This window comes from Talpa occidentalis, unplaced genomic scaffold (genome assembly GCF_014898055.3).
Source record: "Talpa occidentalis isolate TD23 unplaced genomic scaffold, MPIMG_talOcc4v2.1 talOcc4.5, whole genome shotgun sequence".
Classification (NCBI taxonomy): domain Eukaryota; kingdom Metazoa; phylum Chordata; class Mammalia; order Eulipotyphla; family Talpidae; genus Talpa; species Talpa occidentalis.
The window spans coordinates 24,419,739-24,439,128 of record NW_023604861.1 but is presented as its reverse complement, the minus strand read 5'-3'; the positions used below and the strand labels follow the sequence as shown (position 1 = coordinate 24,439,128).

The 19,390-nt window shown below is 34.2% G+C and overlaps 1 protein-coding gene across 6 annotated transcripts in view; it reads right to left on the bottom strand.

Annotated features, from left to right (window-relative positions):
• Positions 1-19,390, bottom strand: part of KLF12 (KLF transcription factor 12) — a 416,573-nt gene that overhangs the window by 142,749 nt on the left and 254,434 nt on the right. For all 6 annotated transcript variants that reach the window (XM_037528938.2, XM_054701633.1, XM_054701631.1 and 3 more), the window contains one exon: positions 2,119-2,665. In XM_037528938.2, coding sequence (XP_037384835.1) covers positions 2,119-2,665 — 547 coding nt within the window. The remainder of the gene's footprint in view (positions 1-2,118; positions 2,666-19,390) is intronic.

Below are 19,390 nucleotides of genomic sequence, written 5' to 3'. Positions count from 1 at the left end.
AATCTTTAAGTACAGATGTTATTATACCCATTTTATTCTTTGAGAAAATGAAGATTAGTGTGATGAAATAACTTCCCCAAGTCCAAAGAAGTAAGTGAGAGAACTAGGATTTTAGTTCATACATTTTTGATACCAAATCTCATGCTTTCAATGTCTATCTCACAGTTTAATGGTTTATGACTACATAACTTCCTATTCTTGATACAAGAAAACTACTGTGTGAAAAACATCACATGAAACTAACAAAAATATTCATGCAGAGAACAAATGACTGCCTGAGTTTTAACAAACTTCTCCTGCAAAGACATAGTTCCCAGAAAATTCAATTTTGACAATGTAAAGTTTAAGCTACATACTTTAATTAAAAATAAGCTCACCCATAAAATGATAATGGCAAAAAGGAGATATTTCTTGTTTCCTAAATTAATAATTCCAAATTATAAAGAAACAAATCAGGAACAGCATTAAAATCTTAACCAATCAACTTTATAGTAAAGTAGCATTTCCTATAAGTAGTAATCACAAAAAAAGATTGGATTCTAGTGTACACATATATATGTGTGTATACATATAATGTAAAATATGAGGTTATATTTTTGCTATTAATTCATAATTCTTAGAAAATTTATTAACACAACTATAAATTAGAAAAGAAGATACCTAATGTGATCTTCAGTATTATTCAAATGAATTAGCTCATTTTTCCTCCTAAGTATTATTAACATCAAAGAGGGTTCAGTTAAGGTAAAATCCAACTAAGGGCTTCCTGATTCTCCTTTTTCTTCTAATTTTTCATGACGAAGATGGTGGGGCTAGTTCCCGGACTTTGTCTGGTTATCTGGTAAGCACAAGTCTTCCTCCATTTGCAGTACACTGTGAATCATGACATTTTTCACTTGGTAAAACTGGGAAGATGAAATTTATTTCATGTGTTATGAAAAAATTTACTGCAGATACAATAGTAACTTGTCAAAGGTGAATGCACAAATTTTTAGTATTTGTTTGCAATTATTTCTCTAAGTTCACAACCAAATGTTGATTCTGTGTATTGAATCCCTATCTCTTATAGGGACTAAAACAACCATGTTTTACTAGCATTTTGTGAGAAGGCAGTGTTTTATGTGTTCATAGATGGCATTTAATTATTTGATAAAGTAAGATTATATCGAAGCAATATACCATAAATCTTAATTCATCACTGTTTCTAGACTTTGAAGATAAAAGACATACATATGTATTCAGATTAAAAGAAGGAGCTGATTATTTAGGCATTGCACATTTGTGTGGAAGGGTAGTTAAATTTTTAGATGCATGAGAAGGAGAAAACAAAATCAACAGCATGAAGCTAATAAGATTCCTTCTAGTAAACAATGGGAAAAAATAAGAATATAGAAATTGAAAAATAACTTCAAAATCAGCTTTATAACTATCTATCATATGTAGTTAAGTAACTAGATATTATTACATATAGTCATGTAACAAAATATCTTCCCCTCTTGTAAAGGTTTACAAGAATAACTGTTACTTAAAATGATAGTACTTAGTCTTCTATGAAGATGAACTACATATATTTTGCAGCCAAATGCCTAACTTCAAAATTATGTTAATGGCAACTTAACTGACAAAAGTGAGTGATCAGAATCCAAGTCCTGCAACTTCATGGCATTTTTATATGACTGCCATCCAAATAAGCTCCAGTCTGAACAAACAACAGAATAAACATCCTGATTCACTTTTAAAAATGTCATAATGGTTAATTTTTATGAGGGATTTATGCATTTATATTGCATAAGCAGTTACACTAACTACAGAGTGTCCTCATTGAACTTATGGAAGTAAGCATAATTATGCAAATTTAGATAACTGAATTCTGACATTAAATGACATAATACATCACAATATATCAAGAGAGTAAAAAATACTGAAGAATATACCAATATAAATATAAGGTAGTTCTTACTAAACTGTGAACTACTCAGTGGTTGATCAGCCAATGTCTCTGTGCTCTGCATAGGATCTCTTTGGATGGAGTATGTTTGTATACTGCTGAGGGTCTGCACACCCAGTGAAGTTACCTGTAGGGTTGCAATAAATCAAGGCTTCACTTGTCTCTCTTACCTTTGCCATGGCTTCTCCCATCCTCCAGAAGCGGCACTACAATAGTGTTGTTCACATTTCCGGGTGACCGCACAGCTGTGTAGACAACAGGCACCGACTGTACCACCACAGGGATGCGGTGAACATGACTCAGTTTGTTAGACTGTAAATTCATGGGACTTGAAGGCGGTACAGGGTGGATAATGTGCAAAAATTGCTGGCCTCCCACACCAGATGCAGAAGCAACAAGGGGCCCTGGAGTTAATACTGTTGACGAAGATGATGCTGAAGAAACCGATGTTATAACAGTTGGGGATGAGGCTGGACGACTAGAAGACGATGAAGATGTTGAAGTTGAAGAAGGTGAGGAGGCAGACGCTGTCATGGAAACTGGGGAAGATGAAACGGCGGTGGGAGATGTCCTGGCTTTGTTGATTGACAAGTCCACTGGCTCAGTTTGTGTTTGGAAGTGATCTACAGATAACGAGTCCTCTGGGGGCTCCCCTTTCACATTATTTAACAACAGGGGAACAGCTTCCATATCGGGGTAGTTGTGGACGTTTGGAGACTGTAGGGAGAAAAATGGAACACATTGATCTGTGTTAATAACATATTTTAAAAGATGCTTGATTTATTAGTTGAATGCTTGTTTTTCTCGTATTGCTATGGGGCCTTAATACATTTTCCAAATATTTGAAGGATGGCTCTGCTACAGTCATCAGGATTAACATTAACAGTGCAAAAGTATAAAAGAAATTAAGACAAGAACATTGCCAGAGAGACATTTACATCCTCCTAGGAAAGACAGACATATATTGCTAAAAACCAATGAAATACGTGCTTTATGTATGGTGGAGAAAAAAGTCCATAAACATCTAAAAATGCTTATAGGTTATTTTACAAAACCCTCTAAAAGACAAATTCAGATTGCAAAGTATTATTTACTTAAAACTATATAAAACAACCTATTTAATTAAAAACATTTATTTTGTTGGTTTGACTCATCACCACATTTAGGAGTCTCGTTACAGGCCAATGGGACTTTTGGATAACTTAAAATACACTTTGCCAGCTCTAAAATTTGAGAATTTCATGATTGTCATCTTTATTAAACACTATTATAATCAGATCACCTGGTTTACAATAAATAACTGGGGAAACTCACTGTGACATTTCAACTTTCCTATCTGCTCCCTATCTGTGGCTGCAAGACCTACCACACAATTCTCATTATGAGCATTAAAGAGAACATAAAGTTCTCCAACCTCCCACACCTGGTTACTAAATTATTCAGTACAAATCCTTTCTAACAACTGCACTATAACTTAACTCTTAGTGATAACATTTTATCCCCATGAATAGAATTACCATATCAGATAATTTGAGTTATTATTTTAGGAAAACCTGTTGGGGAAATTTAAATTATCTATGACTGTTTTGTTTAAGATAAAAATAAAAATTTTACCCAAGGTCCCCTTCATCCTTTTATGTTTTAAATTCATTTCTTTTTTTTTTTTTTAAAGGTTTATTTATTTATTTATACAAGCACTGGGTACAGTCAGAAGTGCATGCGGGTGAGAGAATTCACCAGAGCCAGAGCGGGGAGCAGAACAGGCAGACTGACGAAGTATAGTGCTGAGGGGTGCAGCAGGCGCCGTAGAAGAGGTCTGCGTGCCATATGGGACCCTTGCTGGCGGCCGGGGATCGAACCAGCGCTGCAGAGGCTGTGGGCAGCTTCACAGCCCAGTGATAAACTGCTACGACACCGGGGAGGCCCCCTTTTATGTTTTAATGAAAAAATGTATAATGATAGTTATTATTATTAGAAAGATTCTAAGATTCTACTCAGACTAAAGTGTTATTACTGCACATGAATATAATTCATTCTTATACTTAGTTACTCTTAAATTCAACAAATATTTATAGAATGCCTTCTTCCAAAGCCCTAAATGGCCCATGAATTCCATTAGCATGTATCAGTCTAGCCTTACCAGAAAGAATTAGATTATAACAGATTTTGGTTATATGAAATTTGACCAGGTTAACATAGACAGTGTTCTGTTTCATCAAGACCAACAACTTTTTTCAGCTTTATTATGGTATCAGAACAACAATGCCTAAAATTATATTAAATTGGCTCATTTCATTCTTTGTTTAATAAAAGATTTTGGATTGCTATTACTCTAAACTTGAACATACAGTTAAAGGAACAAAATATGTTGCCTTAAAACCTTTCTTTATAGAATATAAATTATAGCTCCATTCAAAGCATACAATAGGCAGTAGTGCAAAGCATTTTATTCAGCAACAATGAGAAAAGGAAGGAAGTAAGTCAACAATGGTACCAGATTAACTAAAAAGGAAAATGGGTTGATGTTTTACTGTTGTCTTGTTCTAAGCTAACATGGTTACTTATCCACAAAAAGACATGAATTTGACAATATAAAATATGAATTATCCAAAATATCTACTGCATGTTAGATTTTTGTGCTAAAATTGAGAAGTTTTTTTTAACCTTCTTAGACATTAGGAAGCAAAAGAAAAAAAACAAGCACCATAATCTTAACTACTTTTATAAAAAGCTATTAGCATTATCTTCTCCAACTAGAGCATTATTTCAATTTGTTCCTAACATTTTCATTTAATTTCTTTGTAGAACAATATTAGATGGTCCTTATTAGATGATTCTTAATAGGATGTTATACCCATATTAAAAATTCTTTGTTGAGTCTACTTTCCTTTTCAAATATAACAATATCTTTGTCAGTAAAATGACAGAATAAGTCATTAAGTATATATGATAAAACACTGCTTAACATCAAATACAGTTGATTAGTTTTTCTCTTTTTGCTGTATTACATAATTAGATATAGTCAACAATCTAATTTTGGAAATAGTGATTATTTCTACCACATATTTTTCTCCTCCTTACTATCCACTTAGAACAAGGTTCTTACAGTTTTTTATCACTGCAGAAACATTTCATTGAACATTATGACAATATGGGAATTAGTCAATATGGAAGCCATTTTTTAAGGAGATGGATTCTGAGGCATCAAGTTTTACTGAGATTTTCAAATTAATTTCTCTAGATTATGAACAGAAACCTCCTTGCACAGTTTTACAATAGAAAATGCCTACTTCTCTTATAATTCTGCTGTATATATCAGAAAGCTATGAAGACCAAATATTAAGAGCTTACAGACACTTCAGAAATATATATTGATTGCTTTTGCATGAGTTCAAAACAAAATACAGAAAGTGATAAGTGATCACAAAAAAAAAAAGGAAGGATAAATCAAACCTTTGGACCAAAGACATGTCTTATTTGAATCCTTGGACATACTCTGCATGAATTTACAAGCATAAACATCACAGAGGCAATGCTGGTTTCTTTTTCTGTATGTAGTAGCTGAAATGCAGTTTGTTCAAGTAATATCTCACCATATAAAGAGGGCAATATCCACATTATATTATTCATCTGTTTACAGTTTTGACATAATATTATACCCTGGTAGCTCATAATAAGTTCTTTACTTTATAGCCTATTGTGGTTATCAGAGAAAGAAAAATTTGATTTGGATACAAAAGGCTTGAATTCATGAACTACGTTGTCACTGATTAACTGTAAAATCTTGACATTATCATTAAAATTCTCTAGGTCTGGGGCCTCCCCGGTGGCGCAGCGGTTGAGCGCTGGGTTGAGAAGCTGCCTGCAGCCTCTGCAGCGCCGGTTCGATCCCCGGCTGCTCCCCGGCCACCAGAGGAGGGTCCCACATGGCGCGCAGACCTCTCCTGCCGCCCGCTGCTCCCCTCAGCAGTGTGCTTCGGTCCTTCTGCCTGCTCTGCTCCCCACTCTGGCTCTGGTGAATTCTCTCGCCCTCCCGCGCTTCTGACTGTACCCAGTGCATGTGTAACCAAACAGACAAACAAACAAACAAATAAATAAATAAAGCATGCCTCCTTTAAAAAAAAAAATAAATAAAAAAATAAATAAAAAAAAAAAATTCTCTAGGTCTGATTTTATCCATCTAAAAAAAGTACTATTAATTCCAAATTAATATTTGAAATTTATGGAATAATAACATGAATTCCTCTACCATAGTTCTCTTCAGACTGTGCAAACATTTTGACTTTATTATTTTAAGCAAACATTTTATCTTAAAATATTTTAGATAGTTGACACTAACTTTTCTCTGTAATTTAACTTGAGTGGCTTACTATATAATCTTGTAGCAGTTATGGACTATATTTTAATTGATGGGTCTGATTTCTTAATTCAACAATATAAATAATCTATTTTGACACATAGATCACTTTATACCAATTATGACAATAATATACAAAAAAATGTATGTTATTTGTCTTGTGTCTCAGTAGAAAATTAGTTTACATAAGTTTCACTGTCACTGAACATGTACTTCTAATGGAAGCTGCTTAAAGAAACTTACTGTGCACTTTGTGTGAAAAAAGAATTAAACTAAATCTATGATACCATATCCTGTAATCATATGAGCTTCAAAATAATACTGCATTACTTCAAATGCAAGTGCCTTTTAATTAAGGAGTTCAATTCCTTTTTCACATGCAATTCTCACTAGAACATGTCTTAGTTTTCATACCTTGGTTTACCTCATCAGTAAAAGAAATTTTAATGATATGACCACCATGTTTAAAAACAATCTAACTTTAACTCTGACCAATCTTGTGCTCTAAGTTTAAAAGTCATTGAAAAGTGCACTGTGAACAGAACATGTATCTCACTTTCCTCCCTATCATTGTATTTTTCTAAGCTACAACACCTACTATTTTTTAAGATTTCTCTGCATGAGTCTGGATGGTCATCATTGACCTTGCTTTCAGCTCAGGGATTTTTCCTCTTTACTCTATATGCTCAAGGGCATACTGTGAAATAAATACAAAAGCCATAAATTGGTCAATTTATAAAAGTGAAGAAAATTAAAACTAAAGCAAAATATAGCAAGAGGACACAAAGTCCTTCGGAAAGTACAGATGATAGAACAAAAGGGAAAAAGTAGAAATATCCTACAGTAACAATCGGGAACTTGGTTTCAAAGGTTTTGAAAGAGTTATCTACTGCATATAAGGGAAAAATGAATAAATATTAAATTCAACTGTTTTATATCACATCTCAAGTATTTGAGAAATAAATGATTCCTTAAGAAAATTCAGAACATATGCATAACAATGGATTCTTTGTGTTTTACATTTATATTTTTATGCAGTCACATTTGAACTGAACACATACATTGAAATTTATCCTAAATTTTCCATATTTCCTCTGTATTTTTCCCCGATCAACTTATCTCTCCGGACTGTTAGGAATCATAATATTTACCCAAAGCAATCAGAATCTATTCTAATAGTTGACAGCAAACCTGAACCTCTGGTTAGGCAAGTATGTGATGGGAAGCTGGAGTAATATAAGGTGAGGATTTTCTTTCAGAGTGCTGGGGATGGAGGGAATTCTGTTTATACATTCCTAGGAAATGAATAGAATAACACACATGTCTGGACATGACCACAATGTGTTATATGTTCTATGTAAATATGCAAGTATTTAGCAAAGATATACTTTGTCTCATTACTTTGTGAATATCACATCCATTCGACGGGAATATTGTGATAAAGATATTAAATATTTAAACCTTACTTCTCTGATCAAATGTCATAAATAGTGTCAGCATGCAGATATCCAAAGGGGTAAATGTTGAAGTTTTGTTGCTTTTTGTTCCAATTGCTGTCCAAGCAAATCTCACAAAACATTCAGAGAACTTATCTAACTGTATGATCATTAGAAATGCCAAAACGATACAGACAGTAAAAATTATTGGTGATTACACTGAATGAAAGAAGGGGAGAGATGAGTATTGTTACCCCAGGGGTTTTTTAGGGCTATAAACTCTTCTGGATATTACTGCAATTGTAGACCCACACATCACTTTCCATTTGTCAAAACCCTACAGAATTGTACAAAACAAAAAGTGAAACTTAATGTAAACTATGGACTATACTTAACAATGCCTTGATACAGGTTCATTAAATCATGAAGTGTAATGAATGGACTCCACTAATGTAAGAGGAAACTAGGCAGGGCTGGGTGGGGATGAATGGAATTCTTAGGTGCAGTCAAATCCTTCTGCAGGTCTAAATCTGTAATTTGAAGATAAAGCTCACTAATTACCTTTGAAAGTTAAACTGAATTTAATATTAATGCTGTTGGTGAGACCTTACATGGCCTATTATTCTGTCTATGATTCTTTGCAATATTAACCAATTCAAAACTATTACAAGAACATTTGTAAATTTTTTCAAAAAGGCCATTGTTATAAGATTTTCTACTGCTTAATTAGAATTTTTTTGTTTGAAAAATATAGTGTTATTATTCAGTTATTCACTTAAAACATTAATTAAAGTTTCACTATACTTATGAGGAAAACATCCTGTAGACATTTAGGGACAAAGGTTTATTTGAGTCTTCACTCTTGGCCAGGACTGAGGGACATATTTAAAAATATGCAAGTTACATATTTAAAAATATGCAATAATGTTTATCATTCTAAAGCAGATTAATCATCTCTGCTACCAGATGGACCCTGCTTTTGATTTCACAAAATGCTCACCATAAACTGTTATTTTTATAACAAGATCGAATAGTAGTGCATTATATCAAATTTCAGAGAAAAGAAAACTTGACCCCAGAGTGGGTGTAACAGCCAAATGATACATTTGGAAACCCTAACACACTGTAAACACATAAGGCAAAAGTGTAATCTTTTTTATGTAAAGGGAGGCATATTTACAAAATGTGGATTTTACTTTTTGGATAATTAAAAGCAAGCAAGTAGCCAAGAAAAGTCTCTATATGCTTCTCTTTTCATAGCAAAGAGAGATCAAGAAGCAGGCCAAAACAAGAATCACATGGCACAGAGGAGAGAAATCTTTCCCCACATATCTCTGGAATTGGATGCAGTTGCAGTGGAGAAGGATCACAAGTGGAAAAGCAGACATGTTCAAGTGCCCTGAAAATTTCTCAGAAGCGATGGATTTCATTCCATTTCAGCGCAACACAAAAGTCAGTAAAAGAGCCTCATGCAAGGCAGCACTTGACTTAGGACTTGGTGATAAATGGGGATAGATGCAGGCCTGCAGATCCAAAGGGAAAAACTGTCTTGAGGTTTAATTTTTTAATGGTACCATTTTTTTAACTGCCACTGATACGAGGCACATACAGGTCTACCTAGTTAGTATGTTTATGTGAGAATGAAATATACAAATCAATTTATTGATCTTACCCATCAAGACAGGAGAGTAGGGGTGGCTGGAGTCTCAGGGATGAAAAGGATGGAAGTTGGGGGATGCCAAAGGACAGAACAGGAAGGCAGAAAGGAAGACATTGATGTGACTGAAAGAGATTTACTTGCCAGTCTGATAAGAGTTCAGGTGAAACAGCATGATAGGGACTGAAATCTCAGCTCAGCACTCCTCTTGTCTAGGACATAGATGTATAAGAAATAAGGATTTAAAAATAATAATAATAATGCTAGCAAGAATGTAGTTGAACTGACACTTTATTTTGCTCAGGATAGCAGTGCATATGGACACACACTTTCAGGAAAGCTTAAGAGACATAAAGTATCTAAAAACCAATAATAACATTTTTAAAAGATTTTTATTATTTTATTTATACAAGAACTGGGGTACAGACCAGAGGCATAGTAGGGTGAGAGGATTCACCAGAGACAGAGCAGGGAGCAGAACAGGCAGACAGATAGAAAACACTGCTGAGGGGAGCAGCGGGCGAGACAGCAGAGGTCTGCCGTGCCATGTGGGTGGGTATCTTCCCGTCCGGCAGGGAATTGAACCTGCGCGCAGAAGCTGTGGACAGCTTCACAGCACTGAGCTCAACCCGCTGCACCACCAGGGAGACCCCCAATAATATTTTAAAACGGATTGGATACTGTCATGCCCCTTTCCATACAGTATGCAGAGAGTAAGTGACCTTATAGTCAGGGTCCCTTTAAAATTTATAGCTAACTATTCTATTTTGAAAAAAAAAATTGGAAATGACATCCTCAATTAATACTGGCTATATTTTCAGAAATCACCAAAGATACTATGTTTTTTAAACAGTGAGGAAAAGTTAACTTGGAAAGTTAACGCAGATTTAGTCATAATTCCTGCAAATGACTGATGTCACAATTTCAAGGGTTGTCACAGTAAAGAAGTACTCAAAAGTCATTCTGTCAGGAATATGGCAAAGATACTTACAATCTCAAGGTCACACAAATGCATAATTAGGGGAGAGGCAACCTCTTCACTGATTTAAACAGTGGCTTATCGTGAGCAAAGAAGGCAAGATGAGACTGTGTTTCAGAAAATTCCACTGGGTAGCTTTAAAAGCTGCTCTAGTGAGGACATAGACTCAGATGTTGAAGTTGCACGTAAAGATGCTAAATAAAGTAATACAATATGAGGGTCTGGAAATTATATTTTAAACTTTGTGCAGTGTTTTATATAAAATGTGATTGTGTACCATGAGATACCATCTCACACCAGTGAGAATGGCACATATTAAAAAAACTAGCAACAACAAATGTTGGCGAGGGTGTGGAGAAAAAGGAACTCTTCTGCACTGTTGGTGGGAGTGCAAACTGGTCCAACCACTATGGAGAGCTGTGTGGAGATTTCTGGACCTACTAAACATAGAGCTTCCATATGATCCAGCAATTCCACTCCTAGGTATTTACCCAAAGGACACAGAAACATCAATTCCAAAGAGCACCTGCACCCCTATGTTTATAGCAGCACTGTTTACAATAGCTAAGCTTTGGAAACAACCCAAATGCCCAAAAGTAGATGACTGGATCAAGAAGATATGGTACATATATACCATGGAATATTACTCAGCATTCAAAAAAGATAAACACATGCAATTTGCAGCAACATGGATGGCGCTGGAAGGGATCATGCTCAGCGAAATAAGCCAAAAAGAAAAAGAAAAATACCGGATGGTCTCACTCATAGCAGGAATCTAGAAAACTTAAATAAGGGACCAGGAAAATGAATATAAGAAAGTGAAAATCAAAATCAACAAAAAACTATGAACCAGAGACACTTTTTGGGGGGTGGGGGGCGGGAGGGGAAGGATTGGGGTCAGAATGGGGCGTTTGCAATTGTATGGGGGAATATAAAAATAAAATTTAAGATTAAAAAAAAATGTGATTGTGAATTTGGTTTGCAATTTAATATATTAAAATACCATAACACTAAAAGCTAAATTACCTCCAAGATTGTATGCTCAGGTTTGTTGTAAAATTTTCCTTCTGGAAAAATAGGGGATAACGTAATGCAGGGCCTTCCATTTAGACACATATGGCAATTTCAGATTTTTACAAAGATGTATACACTAATATTTAACTTTGCTCTATTTATAGGAATAAAAATTAGAAATAACAAAATGCGCATAAAAACACAATAAAGTATATAGAAAATAATTTAAACCCTCGCTCTGAACAGGGATCATCTTTGGAACATTTTAAAATTACACAGCCCAGAGAGGCAGTGGGTCCAGGATAAAGGAGCAGGCGCCAGGAGCTTAAAAAGCATCACATGTGATTCCAATGAACAGTCATGGCTGAGAAACAAAATTTAGCAGCATGGGAGAATACTATCTAAATATTGTTAAGTTTAAAAATGTTAGCATATAAAATATGAGCTTAATTTTGTCCACCCCAACATTTTAATTTATATGTAATAAGAAAAACAGAACTACTCCCAGATGTTAATGTTTTCCCATTTGGTACATTTTGTGGATTATCCATCCATATTTCCTTTTTTCTATTTTTTGCCTAAATGTTCATATTTTCTATAGTGAATGTGTGCTATTTTTTAAAAAAAAGTAAAAAGATGTTCTATTTTCAGAAAGAAAAATGAGTAGTTTATGAAGATATATATATTAAGGAAAGAATTTTAAAAAGAGCTGTTTAAATTTTTTTAACCTGGGTTTTGTGTTTCTGGGGTCTAGTGAACAATAATGTTATTAGAAGGAAATTATTAAGCTGTTATCAGAAGAAAATAACAAATTCTATTAAAAGCTCAAGTTGCCAAGGCTGTTACTACTATTTGGTTTAGACTGGTGGCGTGGTTATTCCACATAAATTTATCTACCTATATAATTTGGAATTAAACTAAAAAAAGGAGTCAAATATAATTGATAACAATAGGCATACAATTTTAATAATCCAGTGGGTTTGAAATTCATTATATACTTCCAGGAGATTTGCCACCATAATTATATTCATTTTTGCAGGCACATGTTAAAATTCATTTGTATGTCTTGAGCACAAGCTATTTGACAGCAGAAGGGCGGGATCCAGATATTTGCTGGCTGACAACAGGAAGTTAATGTGCTATTAGCAATTCTTTTCCTGTAGATAATCAAAAGAAAGATAATCATGAAGTGATCATGAAATTGCACTTCAGATTTATTAAATGTCTTAAATGATGAATTTAATAGGATACATTACAGCACTATAGCAGAGGTGTGAAAGCCATGGACTATAGACACGAACAGACTTGGATTTGTGCCCTGGCTTGGACCTAGTATTGTGACCATGTGCAAACTGCTCATTTCTCTAGACTTTAGTTCCTTACTTATGAAATGGGTTAATGTTTGTACATACATTTGAAGAGATTTCTGAAGATTACTGAATATACACTAAGTGACACAAAATATTAAAGTTGATTCTGGTAAATATTTTATGTGATTGCTATTCTTCATTTTCTTACTCTAGTGCTAAAACTAGAGATTGCCACATCTGATAATATTTTTATTTTAACTTCCATAAGGTAACACAGCCCTTGACCAACACATTATAGAGCATACCATTGGGTTAAATGTTAAAATTTGTTTGCAATCTTCTACAGAAGAACAGAGGGGGACAATTTTTAATACAATTATCAAAACTAACTGAAAAATCCTAGAGAAGCACAATTTCTTACTTTAAGTCCTTGGGGCTTAAATGTTTCAGAATTCAAACCTTTAATTATGGTGTGGAAGGTGGTAGCACAACTTCAAGAGGGTTAGAGGTCAAACTACATATTCAAACAGTATTTCTGCAATAAAACCAATGAGCATTAATACTGCTACAAATAAAGACTATAAATATCTACCCACCAATTTGGTCCAGGTTTTAACTGTAAATGAGTTTTTAATAAATGTTTATTTTTTATGACTTTAGGATTGTAGAATTAAAGATAAGAGACTGGGAAAATGGGTTAAGTAAAATGACACCAATAATACCAGCTGAAGAACAGAGAAATCCTCCTCTTGGTTTGCATAAAAGGATCCTGCATAACTTCTTATCAGTGCAACTTTAAACAGTTACTCAAAACTTGAACAATTCCTTTTTAAATTTAAAAAGGATATGACAGATGTGCTGATTTGTGGGGAGTAGAGATGACAGGTAGTTGGCATTGTCTCTTTCTCCTTTTATTTCAATTAGGAACTAATTTCTTTCATAGTTGTACTTCATTGATGAACTGTATTTATTATATTTGAGTTTTAATAAGCTAGTAAATTTTCTGACTGCTCAGTAGATAAGCCAGAACATATGCAATGTGACAGGAAGAAGAGGCTGGGTTCGGAGGAACAAAACACTGATTTACACTGTTATCTTCCTACAAATACATACAAATTATACCAGATTATAAAGTTTTCACACATCATTGAGAGATAACATTTTGATATATATTTGTAAAAGACTGAAGGACAGGGTTCATACCATTCACTGACACATGAATATTCTAATTATGAATAGTGGAAAACATTACTATCAATCCAATATATTCACCAGAAGTGTTTTAAATTAAGGAGTACAGAAGTTAGTCTGACTGCCAAGGCAGAACTTGCTGAACATTCTGTTCAACAGGAATAATAATCAACATGGCCTTCATCATTTAAACTAAGCTGAATTTTCTGGAATATGTGACATGAGAAGTTCACAAAGGAATGATGAGATATATGTTTAAAGAAAGTGGCATGTACTGAAGACCATAAGATTAAGGGTTTTGAAGAACACAATATTGGCAACTCTGAATAAGGTTGGCTGAGAGCAATAATTTTCGATTCAATGTAAAATTAAGGAGTAATTAAGATTTAACAGCTTTAATAGTTCCAATTGTCAAGCACAGTTATAGGAAAACCCTGATAGAAAGTATATGATAAAAGACATAAATACAGTTATGTAATGACAATTTTACAAAACAGAAATTGAAGGCAACGATGGGAGAAATCTAAAATCAAGCAAGTATTAAGGTAAAAAAGGGGTAAATTTTAAACATTACTCCATGCTTATCAAATGAGATAAAACTGTACTATATGAGCAAACATATTCAAATATCAAATTATCTCAGTAAGGGATACAGGATGGAAAACAACCTGAAATATTAAGGATAATTTATACCACATAATTAGAAAAAGAAGGGGCTAAATTTCATTTCAGGTAAGGCAGGGAGTTTGTATGAGACCAACTTTCCTGTCAGGAAAAGAAAATATAAATGAATTAAACTTCAAACCATACAAATTCAAGACACTTGACAGTAACTAAAGCAAACAAGACTATTTGAAGGCTCAAGATCCAAGAAAATAAGAAACACAATGAGAGGTATTTTCACCCTATACTTCTTTCTCACCCAAGGTATAATTACACTTTTTGGTATTCATTTAAAAATTACAAAATATTCCAGGAGGTTATTCAAATTAGTTAAAGTGAAAAGGAGAGAAACCATAATAAAAGCAAACTTACTAGTGACTGAATTTTTAGAGTTATCTAACATGGCCTCTAAAATAACTCTAGCAAAAAAACAGATAAAAGAATTTACTCCAAAATTGGAATCTATGAAAACCAAAAGTCAAATACAAATGCTGGAAGAGGAAAATAATAGGCCTGACATTAAAAACTTAATACCTGTTCTTAACAGCAGAATGAACACAGCAGTAGAAAAAATTAATGAAATGAAGGATGGATGAATAGTCATTTGTAAGAATGAAATCTGGAATAGAGCAGCAAGGAGGATAGCAAGAAAATTTAAAAATCATAATATCTGGGAAATAGCTCTTATGTGTGTTGGAGGCCAAGAATGAAGACAGAAAGATAATAGGGAATAGGGCAAAGGTAACATTAAAAAGCATGATAACCAATAATTTTCTAACCTGATGAAAGACATTAAGTTGTTAATTCAATAAAATCTATGGATGTCAAGCAATATAAATTGAAAGGAAACTACTGCAAAGAAGTTGGTGAAAGAATGGTTTTCAGGGCCTCCCCAGTGGCACAGCGGTTGAGCGCTGGGTTGCGAAGCTCCCAGTGGCCTCTGTGGCGCCGGTTCGATCCCCGGCTGCTCCCCAGCCACGGGAGGAGGTTCCCACATGGCGTGCAGACCTCTCCTGCCACCCGCTGCTCCCCTCAGCAGTGTACTTCGGTCCTTCTGCCTGCTCTGTTTCCTGCTCTGGCTCTGGTGAATTCTCTCACCCTCCCGCGGTTTTGACTGTACCGAGTGCTTGTATAAACAAACAAACAAACAAATAAATAAATAAAAATACATGCCTCTTTAAAAAAAAAATGGTTTTCAAAGGAGTCCTTGTTTGACTGAAGAATTGTTTTTTAACAAAAATGATGAAAGCCAGAGACTACGTAAGGGCACCATTCCATGACAGGGGTGGAGCTGCTGGGGAATGAAACAGACAACTCTAACTTTTCTATCAAAACTCAAGATAAAAAACTTATTTTTGAATAAAAAAAAAGAAGAAAGAAAGAGAAAGAGAGATAGAATTCATAGCCACAAGAACTTTGTAAAAAAGTACTGAAAAGAAATTTTCAGGACCAAGCAAAATAATCTCATATATAAATATAATGAAATAAAGAATATGGAGCACTGAAAAAAAGCAAAAGGTAATATATGGGGGTGAATCTAATTGAATCATGACTATGTATCAGTAACAATAAAATCTTGCTGGGTTTAAAATGTAGGACAAATAACCGGAGGGATATAGACAGTGAAAATCTCCTATAATCTGCATTGTCCAGAAACAAGCAAAAATACTAACCCATGGTAGACATTAGCAAGTCAAAGAGGCAGCACAAAATCTAGGAAAAACCACTAATAAAATAACATTTATCCTAAATTGTTAAAAGTTTATCAAATAAAATAAGAAATAAAATAAGAAAAGTTCTTGATTTATAGAGACAGCGTGGAAGGGTAATAAAAAAATGGCAGTGAACAAAGGAAATAAAAATTGAGTTTAAGATGGTGTATTTTTTTTTTTTTTTTTGGTGGGACCCTTGCTGATGGCCCAGGATCGAACTGGTGCTGCAGAGGCTGCAGGAAGCCTCCCAACCCAGCGCTCAACCACTGTGCCACCAGGGGAGGCCCTAAGATGGTGTATTTAAATGTAAATGTAGAAGGCTGCAAGTAAGAATCTGGTTTAATGATTTTTAATTTTTTACAGTTTAGATTATTTTAATACCTTGAAAGTGGCAAGTCTTGAATATAAGAATATAAAGTTTAAATTAAAAGAATGACAGGACCTCCCCTGGTGGCACAGGTGGATGACCGCAGCGCCGTGAAGCTGTCCACAGCCTCTGCAGTGCGGGTTCGATCCCGACCAGCTGGATAGGGTCCCACATGGTAAGCCTCTCACCCTCCCACGGATCTGGCCTCTATCCCGGTTCTTGTATAAATAAATAAATCTTAAAAAAAAAATAAAAAAAAGAATGACAACATAAGAAGGAAAATATTGCTTGAGGAATAAGGAAAAGTAGACTGTACTTTAACATAATTACTACAAACTTGACATTTCATTATGATAAAATGACCTCTCCAACAGAAATATGAATCTAATCCTCAATTTGTATCTATCTGAAAAGTAGCCTTTCAAAAGGAAAAAAAACACTGAAATGAGAAATAGACAAACACCTAAATATAACATTTTAGCTTGTATCTTCGGAGTGACAGCCAAGGAGGAAAAAAAAAATTAGTAGGTTAGAGAAAATGGAAAAAAAAAACCATAAGTAATGATTTTACTTTGGGTTACCTGTTTAGAACAATGTACCTGATATTTATTCAAAAACCAGTGCTTCTCAAATACTCAATTTACCAGAATTTGACCATTGAATGAGAAGAGAAATAAATCTCAACAAATCTAACTAGTGAAAAGGATTTATCATATATTCGCTGATCCCAGTGTAATTAGATATCAACTATAAAATGATGACTAGAAAATGACTAAATATTTCAAAATTATGCAGTAACATTTTGAGGTCAACCCAAGGGTTCCAACTTAATTACAACAAATTTAGAAATATTTTGAATGAAATGAAAATATAAATACATGACATAGCTAAAGATATGATAAGGTGAAAAATTCCTGTCCTTAAAATATATGTAAATATAAGAAAGGTTGGGCCTTCCTAGTGGCGCAAGGTGTTAAGAAGCAACCTATGAAGCTTTCCCCAGCCACTGCAGCACAAATTCGATCCCCACCTAGGGAGCTACCCACATGGTGCAGCAGACCTCTCCTGTCTTGCCCACTGCTCCCCTCAGCAGTATATTTCAGTCAGTCTGCCTGTTCTGTTCCCCACTCTGTCTATGGTGAATCCTCTCACCCCCGCCCCCACAACAACTCTGACCTGTACCCCAGTTCTTGTATGTGTAAATAAATAAATCTTTAAAAAAAATAAGAAAGGTTAACAACTAAAGATCTAAATATTTATCTAATGAAGATAGAAGAAAATTAATTATCAAATAAAGAGATAAAAATTAAAATAATAGAAAATGGAAGACAAATATATGAGAGAATCCTAGCAACACTTGTTATTTAAAGAAATGGAATTTTAAAATGCACAGCAAGACTGACAGAGAAGGTGGCCATCACTAAGATAAGGATTGAGAAACTACATACATTAAAGACAAAATAAGAGAATATATGAATAGATTTATGCTAATCAGTTTACAAATAGAGAAAATGTTCAGTAAGTACAATTTACCAAAACTGACACAAGAAAAAATGGAAAATCTGAAGGCTTCTATAGCTATTTCAGAAATCGATTTAACCTTCTGACCGAAAACACTGCAAGTCCAAATATGCTTCATGAATTATTTCCAAATACTAAATCTTCCAAAGAACACATTCTAAATGCTTTTATAAGGCTGGCTACTTTTGTTATCAAAACCTGACAAAATTCAAGATTAGGCAAAAGTATAGTTTATTTTCATTTCCTTATATGGAAATTTTTTTTGAGCATTTCCAGATCCACAAAATAACCTACTAAATCATACCAAATAGGAACATTCTACTTCCAGATAGCCAGGGGAAACGTGTAGGCATCATTTCTGAAATTGGGTAGTATTGTGAGAGGACATATAAATTCCTGTTTCTTTTTCTGGGTGGCAGTTACAAGACTGTGTTCACTTTGTGCAAAGTCTGCAAATAGCACACTTATCATGTGTACACTTTTCTCTGTGTGTGTGTTGTACATCAACATTTTATTTATTTATTTATTTTCATCAACATTTTAAAAACAAAAGTGTACTTAAAAAAAAAACAGGCCCTTAGTTAAGACTGCCTGCAGGTCACCATCTATCCATTAAAAAAACACTATGTGTGAGCTGTCTAAAGAATAATGTTACTATCTTGATACATTATTTTTTCAAGAACTACATAATTTTTCTGCTTCTGTCCATCAAAAACAATTACAAGAAAAAGAAATAGTTGCTGAAATCAAGTCAAACTACACTGACAGCACTTTTCCAATGTCAAAATATGAAAAATTTCTTCTTTGGAAACCCATTTATGTTTATATGCCTATAAATATTATTTCTAAACACACACCTGAAGAATGCATTTATAATAGTATATTATAAATTCCAACAAATGTAACATGGCTTCACTACACATTTGAAAATGATCCAATCTGTCTAATCTTCTGTTCAACTTCTTTGTGTCTCAGAGACTTTCTATAATCATTCTACAATTAGAATGTAAAAGGTATGCATGTGTGATGCCTGCAGCACTTAACACAGTTTTTGGCACCTGCCCTTGCAGGTACTCATTAATAGTCATAGGTGGGAGGAATGGACTGTGACAAACCTGATGGCTCCCACCAGTGTCTCGTTTACTGAAAACTTCAATTTCTTCTACAGAAAATTCATCCCTCCTGGGCCTTCCTGGTGGTGCAGGGGTTAAGTTTCAGTGCTACCAAGCTATCAG